This window comes from Drosophila mojavensis, unplaced genomic scaffold (assembly GCF_018153725.1).
Source record: "Drosophila mojavensis isolate 15081-1352.22 unplaced genomic scaffold, ASM1815372v1 contig_49, whole genome shotgun sequence".
In the NCBI taxonomy this organism is placed as follows: domain Eukaryota; kingdom Metazoa; phylum Arthropoda; class Insecta; order Diptera; family Drosophilidae; genus Drosophila; species Drosophila mojavensis.
The window spans coordinates 1,238,461-1,246,879 of record NW_025318872.1 but is presented as its reverse complement, the minus strand read 5'-3'; the positions used below and the strand labels follow the sequence as shown (position 1 = coordinate 1,246,879).

General features: G+C 37.5%; 1 protein-coding gene across 2 annotated transcripts; it reads right to left on the bottom strand.

The window, feature by feature from the left end:
• Positions 1–406: 406 nt before the first annotated feature.
• LOC6577849 lies at positions 407–7,710 on the bottom strand. 2 transcript variants are annotated; one of them, XM_015165849.3, is made up of 5 exons: positions 7,361–7,710; positions 1,261–1,455; positions 967–1,193; positions 810–904; positions 625–742 (listed from the first exon to the last, which is right to left on the bottom strand). In XM_015165849.3, the coding sequence occupies exons 2-5, from the start codon at positions 1,275–1,277 to the stop codon at positions 725–727; spliced, it is 357 nt and encodes a 118-aa protein (XP_015021335.1). In that variant the 5' UTR covers positions 1,278–1,455; positions 7,361–7,710; the 3' UTR covers positions 625–724. The 2 variants fall into 2 exon arrangements, with proteins under 2 accessions (XP_015021334.1, XP_015021335.1); XM_015165848.3 differs by lacking the exon at positions 7,361–7,710 and having other exon boundaries at positions 407–742; positions 806–904; positions 1,261–1,436.
• Between the last annotated feature and the right edge of the window lie 709 nt (positions 7,711–8,419).

The window sequence follows — 8,419 nt, the reverse complement described above, 5'->3', positions numbered from 1 at the left end:
GTTATCCCTTCGAGTGCAGACACACCCACTCAATGAGGGATAATTGTGCGTTACGCATACGCCTGCGTGAGCTTGATTTTATTGCCAGCGCCCGAGGCGAAAGCCAATTTGTGCGGCCAAGCAATTTGGCCTAAGGAAGCCGCACAATAACAAAAAAAAAAAAAAAAAAAAAAGGAAAATACAAAAAGAAAACACACAAACTAAAGATAATTTTGGGCTCATGGAAAGTTTTTGCGTAACTGCAAACACACGAACACAGGAGACGGAGCAGTAGCAGGAGCGGGCCTGTCATGGCCTGGATGCCAGGATGTGGACCATGCCTCCTGGCCAAACCATATGTGCGTCAAGCACATGATCAACGGCCGATACTGTCGACGTAATTGATTTTGGTGGTCGACAATCCTAATTAAGTTTGGCCTTGGCCATTATACGATTTCCTCATTTTAATCAGTGATTCAATGGCTAACATATGTACGGCAAATTATGTTACAATAATTGAACATTTATGCAATCAATTCGAGTCTCTAGCGTCCCAATGGGCCGAGCATATTGAATGGCGCCTGATAGCTCATCGGCTGTCGTTCCGTTTCAAATTTCAGCTCATACCATTCAAAGCAAAACGCGTTTGCTCTTAGCCATATCAGTATTCTGATATTAAATCCTCGACTCATCAAATACTCGTTGGTCTCTGCAATCAGTTCGCTGTCAGGGGTGCGCGAGCGTGTCAGTATTCGAAGGGTCCCTAAAAATAGTTAAATATACAATATTATTCGATTCAGCAAAAGATAGATGTCGAACTACTTACTTACATACTGCTTGATAGCTTGATTGTATTTGCATGAATATGTGACGACACACTCTGCTTTTTTTTTCTCATAATAGAGAATGTTGGTCTTAAAGTAGGCTGTACCAAGAACATATGTAAGTTTTCCGATCGCAGACACTTCATCGCTTCCATATACTCACTTGAGTTCCTCACATTGTACGAGGCACATCTACGCTGATAGTGCTGAAAGGGCAGCGGAGTTGTTGCATAGGCGTACCACACGCCCAACAGCCTATACTTGGGAGCATTCTCTTCCATTTGAATGTGCGGACATTCGTCCACAAAGAGAGTGGCATTTACGATATCTCTGTCCTCATCTGCTTCTACTATTAGGACCCCTAGACCGAGCACCATGAGCACCACGTAGCTAAGCAAGCGAAGTAAGAAATATAAATGAAATGAAATAGATTATCTGAATTAGAAATATTTCGTACACTTTGTAGGCCCACATCTTGCCTGAGTGAAGTTTCTGTTAGAACTGAACAGTTGACGTGTTGCAACGATTCCATGAAAGTAGTTGTATATCAGCCTGTTGCAGTCGGGCGTCACCAATTGCGTCATACTCGTCCATGGTCCATGAAAGCTTTGATTAGCTTTTGTAGACCTCAAGAGGGAGCCAAATTTTACAGCTGTAATTTTACAGCTGCTTAAGAAAAAATTTTTCAAGACGTATGATGAAGTATATCTATACTGTATTATCAATCAATTAGAGGAATTCGAACTATGCCCTGGAGCTCAAGCAAAGGCTCCAAAGCTGTAAAGCTTACAGCTTATATATGTTTACTGTCTCGACCACAAAAAGCTATACTATACAGATTTTGTCATGAACTTACTATATATATTTCAATGCACTATAGACTTTACAAACTATTATAATAATGTTTCTGTTATATCTGATATAATATTTTGCCCTTAGTAGACCAAATATCCAATTAAATTTCTCTAGTTTCAATAGCGGCGATACGATTTGCGTCCATACAAATAATCAAATAGACAGACAGCAAGGCTGGCATTACACAAGCCCAATATACTCTTCTCACTTCATGAAAAAAATGTTTATTTGCTTCCATATTCTAAGTGTCAAATTTCTGCAAAGGTTTTTATTTATGATTACCTAGACTAGTTATATAATATAAATAAAGTATTATACACACATATATTCAATAATAAAGGTAAATATTATTTGTAAAAGCCTATTTTCCGACTGCTAAAGTCTTCGAGTCTGTCTAAACGGTACTTTTAGTGCAACAAAATGTATCTAGATTTTTAGCTAATTACATATATTTGCTTTTTGCTTTTTCGTCTGCAGCCATTTTTTATTGGACTTTTTTTCTTTAGGCAATTTCGCCCAACAATTATGCACGTAGCCTTTCCCTATATATGTCTTTCAAATCGCTCGACATTTGATGATTTATTCAATTTGTGCTATGAAGCGCAAACTTTTTGTTTACAACCTTTCGTTGTTGTTGTCATTGTTGTTGTAATTGTTTCTGTTGCTGTTCTATGGCAGCGGATGTGCGCTGTGTGCTGTGTGAACCTATCGCCACTCATTGCCCTTAGGCCTCTGTCCTTTGTCCTCTGTCCTCTGCCCTGTGTGTTTTTTGCTTTAAATGATTTAATGCCACAAGCCGAATATCCATGGGGTATGTGCGCCATGCTCCACGCTCTGACGTTGCCAGTTTTGCTTTATATATCTTTGAGCGTGTCATCAAGTGAATATTTGTGTGCGCTAAGTATCGATTCAGCTAGATTATATATGGCAAAATTCATTCTATAGTACGCATTTTTTTGAGAAAAGCTCAAGAGCCGTTGTGGTAAAGGAAGCTGTCTTTGTAATCAATGCTATATTAAAATTTTTTATTTTTATTTTAATGTAGTCGGTGCTTTACAATTTATTTTATACATTTTTTTTTTTTTTTTTTTTTTTTTTAATATTACATATTATTACAAATTATGTGCAGGTCCTATAGAGCTAATAAGGATGAAGCTACGGTTATACACTTATTTCAAAAATATTTTTAGCTCACGCGAAATATTTGAGGTTAATATATTCAATATTGTCTGCAAGCTCAATAATCTCGAAAGTTTCACTTTCATTTTTCACTCAGTTAAATGGATGGCCCTATGATTTGCAGCCAAGTACTCAATGGGCTACAGACCTGCTCTAGTTTATTGACTGGGAAATTTCAGTTAACTGAAATTAAATTGAAATTGGCAAAACTCTGTCTCTGCTGCAGATTGTGACAGCTCGGTAATTAAATATTTGTTTGCTATTATAAAACGAAAAACAAGTTATAATTACTGTTGTTGACTTTTCCTGTTGATGCTGGTCGCCAACTTTGCTGTAGATAAAAAGACACAAATTATTGCACTTTTCAGCTTCATTTGGCCGAGACTGTTTCTCATAGCACTTTTACGACTGTTTTGCCAAGTTTCTCAGCGATATTATAGGCTAATTGCCGTTTGTTTATTTGCTTTTCGTATTTTTCCCCCTCTTTTTGTTTTTACTTGACAAATTTGTGGACAGACGAAGCTCTTAAGTATGGCATACCATCAAGTGGTCAGAGGTGTTGTTTTCTATTAAATACTTGAGATTCTACACCGTAAGGAAAAGGGAAAGAATGGAATGTTTTGCAAAATTTCAAGTCATTTAAGTAGAGAGACAGAAAATGTATTGAATTTTCATAATTAAATGGTGAAAGTCCACGCAAAATGTTTGCTGTAATGTGGACTTGGAATAACTCCACTCTAGAGCTAGAACTGAGCTAAAATATCTATAGTATACTCTACTCAGAATGGAGCATGCGACATAAGTGTCCTTCCATATGTAAATTCCCTGTGCAAACTTGAACAAGTATAATATATAAATGTTAATTTCATAAGACTTCAATTATATAGCCAATTATATAGCTAATTGAGTGTTTGGCTACTTATAAATAGCTAAATTACTATAATATAATACATAATTATAGAGCTGGGATGAATAAGATTTGCAAGTCGAGCACTATTGGCAACCATAACTAATTGAACTAGCAATTATATAGTTCATTAATAGGTCATATGAATAAGAAAATAATTATATATTTATATACATAAAATATATATAATACAAATTTATATAAAATTTAATATTACAGAATATGCATAAATTCATGGAGGCTTTCAAGCCGCCAAAAAGTATTAAGCAGTTGGTTAAGCTGGATTGTTATGTTCGTGGCAAAGGGCTTTTTAAGTACTTTTTGTTTGTGATACTTGAAAATATTGGGCTAATAAATCAACTCCTCTTCTTTAAGCAATTAGAATGATAAAAGAAAAGAAAATCGTATCTATTACTCATGATTTTTAATATAATTTGAAAAGCGTATCCTTGCCTGTCCTATACATGTCATTTAAGCTCATTTAATTTTCGCCTTTTCTTTCAGTTGTTTACTCAATTTCCATCAATTTTCATCAGCTCTGTCAGCTACTTACCTACTTAGTGACACGGCTACTTAATGCAGCAGCAGAAATTTTTAGAACTTTGTGCAACATTTGGACAAATTGCAGCGACAAAGTGCGGGCCAATATGTGCTGTTGGCCATATAAATTTCATTTTCGCCAGTTAAATTAATTACTGTCAACACATGCGAGGCGGCAGTAATAACAGCAGCAGCAGCGGCTGTCAGAGGCGAGAAACTAAAGCAGGCCAAGCTAAAGTCCAACAAAGTTGTAGAAGAAGAAGAAGAAGACATTATGGGTCCAGGGCGTGGCAGAGGGCGGTGTCTGGCCATGACAGCGTCGGAGCGTTGAGCGTGTAGCGAGCATAAACACAAAGTCATAAAGTTTTTACATAAAAGCATTTAATTTTATTGCATTTTTGGGCAGCCGCCAGTGGTGCAGGTCGTCCGACAGCCAGACGGCACAGAACTGGGGCGGGCGGCTGGTTATTGGGTCTACATGGTCTACTGGCCGGATGGATGGGGGCCAACTTAATTTGGTGCAAATCAAGCAAGACTGCAACAGCAGCCGTCAAGTTCGCAACTAGCGCGTTGCAGTCCGGTAGCTCAGCACAATGCAATGCGAACTTTTGTTAATGTGCGCCGTGCTCTCTGCTCTGAAAGCTGACTCACTGACTCCCCGACCGAATGACTAACCGACTGACAGACAGACGGGCGGACAGGCGGACAGGCGGACAGTCAGTCAGACTGACGTTCTCGCATAGCTCATGTGCGCCTCGCTGACGTCAGCACAAAAGCATTTATATCTGTATGTGTATGGCAGTCTCAACATGCATCCTAGCCAAAGCGAAAAGAAATCTCTTTAGCATTTTGTTTAGACATCTTTTGAAATACGTCGACGGAATACTTGAAATGGAAACCCAGCGAGTGAAAAATATTCCGCGTAAAGTTTGTTTTTGCTTCTATTTCACTTCTTTCCCCACCATTTGTTCTTCTTTTCCCTCTGTAATATTTTTTTTTTTTTCTTTTTGGCATATATAAATTCGAATTATGCGAAATGCGAAAATTTGCAATGCGTATACGTAATATGCACTCACATCAACAAGTGGAACAGTTTCTGCGGAAAACATTTCGTACCAAATACATTTGAATGTCTAATGTTTAATGGTTATTTTAAATGTGTCAGGGAGAAACATTTAAACTGAAACATAACTAAATTATGTATGTCTACACATATATGTATAAATATATATGAATATTAAAATATTTAGGTACATCTAAATAATATATAAATATTTTTGTATATATCTATTTTTTGTTAATAGTTCATAGCAATTTGTTAAATTCTTTTTATGCTGACAGTCTTCAAAAAAAAAAAAAAAATAAATAAAAAAAAAAAAAAAAAAAATAAATAAAAAAAAATAATAAATAATAAATAAATAAATAAATAAAATAAATAATTAAAAATAAATAACCCAAATATTCTGCTTAGAAGTCACAACACTTCAGCATTTGCCTTAACTGCTTTTCAATGCACTTTTGGTACCCAGAAGTGGCTAACACTAAAACGAGTTGTTCAACGACTTTAAAAGCTTTTCAGGCGCTGAAAGCCGTTGAGCTCCCATTTTATTCTTGATGTTCGGGAACAAAGAGAAATGGGAACTGTAGTGCGGATGACCCATTAGTTCGATCTGTTGAGTGCTCGAAAACTCTCGAGTGTGAGCCGATACGTGAGAGCTGGCATTGTCTTTGTGAAGCAGGATTCGTTGATTCTCTGAAAATTTCCGGAGAGCAACTACTAGTTGTGCACTGAGAATTGATTACTTCAAGTTTCCCTAGTGATACAGTTGCGACGTGACCAGATTTTTGAGTTAGAAGACATCAAATGTTGTATATATGTAAGTTATACAAGTTGATTGTTTTTTTTAAGTTATGGATTACAGTGAGTCATAAAGTTTGTTCATGCCAGTAATCTTTCAAGTTCATTCAATATTTATATGCACACACTGTGTCAAGCAAGTATTGAAACACGCTCAACATGCTCCCAGCTTTTCTATTCACGTTAATGTTTATTTACTATTACATATTTGTAAGTATATATTTGTAAGTCCTCCTGAGTATATCAGAAGGTTAGGCACTATATAACAAAATCTAGCTGTGTTGTTAAGGTACTATACTTGCATTGTACAAATTCAACGCTTAAAATAAATATAACAAAAAAAATAACTAAATTTAATATTATGTATACATAATTTATAGCATATATTAATAAAAATATGCATATATATATCACTATAATTTTTTTAAAGTTATATTTGTAAGATTGAAATATTAGAATAGTATTATGTTAATTTATATTTCTACTATACATACATATACATATTTATATACATATTTTATATATATATATATTTTTTTTAATATTCACTTCTGATTTTTCATATTTTCTTGCTTCATCTCAAAACAACTTTTAATTCTTTCGTTTTCAACCCCTTGCTCTACTAGTAGTTTGCCCCAATTAAATGTTTTTCTTGATTTCAGTAAGTTTTTAGCTAAGCTGACCATCTGCCGCAATGCTAAAAGTCGCATTCTTATGGCTAGTGCCTTTCATGGAATTCAGCAATAAAAACACTTTCATATAGTAGCAGCAGCAGCAGCAGCCGCAGCAGCAACTGTCGAAGAAGCATATGCCATGGGTCGTCGCAACTCGGGCAGAGACAACCCCCAAAGTGGGCTGATTTTATTTTCTTTCTGTCTCTCTGTTTTCAAGAATGTTCGTCCAAAGATCTTTGCCTCGATAGAGGAATAAAAGAAGAGCGTGTCGGCGTCCATGTCGGAGGCGGGGGTGGATTATGTAGGTAGTACATGGCCCATGGCATATGTCTGGCATGCTCATTAGGGGACACAGCGTGGCGTGGCTAATGTGGCAACAAGCGACTGACTGGGGCTGAGGCTGGGTATGGAGCAGGGGCAGGCACAACGGCCGGAGACAGAGCAAGTGGAGCTGGAACTGCCCTATGGGTCTGATGATTTTCATTTGACTTTGTTGGCGCTTATTGTATGTATTTTTTTTTATTTTTCTGGGTTTTTGCTTTACCGGCCTTGTCAACATATTCGATTCAGGGGCACACTTTCAACTTTTATTCTCGCTTTTATTGTTTTGTTTTCACTGCGGTAGCCGTCGGCCATGTCATTGTTGTTGTTGTTGCCTCCGCTTGGGGTAATTCAATTTTCTGTCACAATTTTCATTTGTGCAAATTTCGAATATATTTTTCCATAGGCTGACTGAAGGCAAGTCGATGGCTGCAATGGTCGTCCTGGCATCATTTCATGCACAATTTGTTTGGCTTTTATTTTTATTTTGCCGCATTGTTAAATTTTCCTTGGCATTGGCCACGTTTTTACTGCCGACAAAAAAAAAAGGCCAACGCACATTTAATGTAACTGCCAGATGAGTCAATTTACCCCTCAGGGCAGTGCTTAGGGTTGTGCGTGCGAGCCTAACAGCCGTCCTTAGTCAATGCTAAAAGAGCTGCTTAATTCGCTGACAGCTGCTAAGCAAAGCCGAGCACTTTAACAGAGCGTCTACAGCTATTAAGAGAGCGCGATTAACAGCAGCCGACACGCCACGACTCTCTTCACTTTTCTGCGCTCTTTGCTACGCTTGCTGCTCGGCTCTGCTCTGCTCTGCTCTTCTCAGCTTAACAGCCGCTGTTAAAGCATTGCGCAGTTAACAGTTCTGGACCTTAAGCTCGGCTGACGCCGGCCCGATTAGCGTGCGTCAAATTGCGTAGAAAGTTTTAATTTTCCCTGGAGTACCATTTGCCTGCAATGGGCTGGCGTAGCGTTTTTCGTCTTCTTCTTTTGCTTCTGAGTGTGTGTTTTTTGGCACGTGAAAATTGCGTGTAAATTGGCTGCCCAATGGACAGCTGCTGCTGTTAGTCCAATTGCAATTTCCGTACATACCTGGCCGAAAAAAATATGGCTATAAACGACATTGTCGCATCAATCATTTCAATGATGGCTGCTATAAACTGCATGAATTGTTGACAGATCGCAATGACGATGTTATTGACCATGAAGTTGACTTGGGGCCAGCAGCAGCTGCCCTATTTATAAATCTTGTTTTTGGACATACTAAATCTAAGTGCTGAAA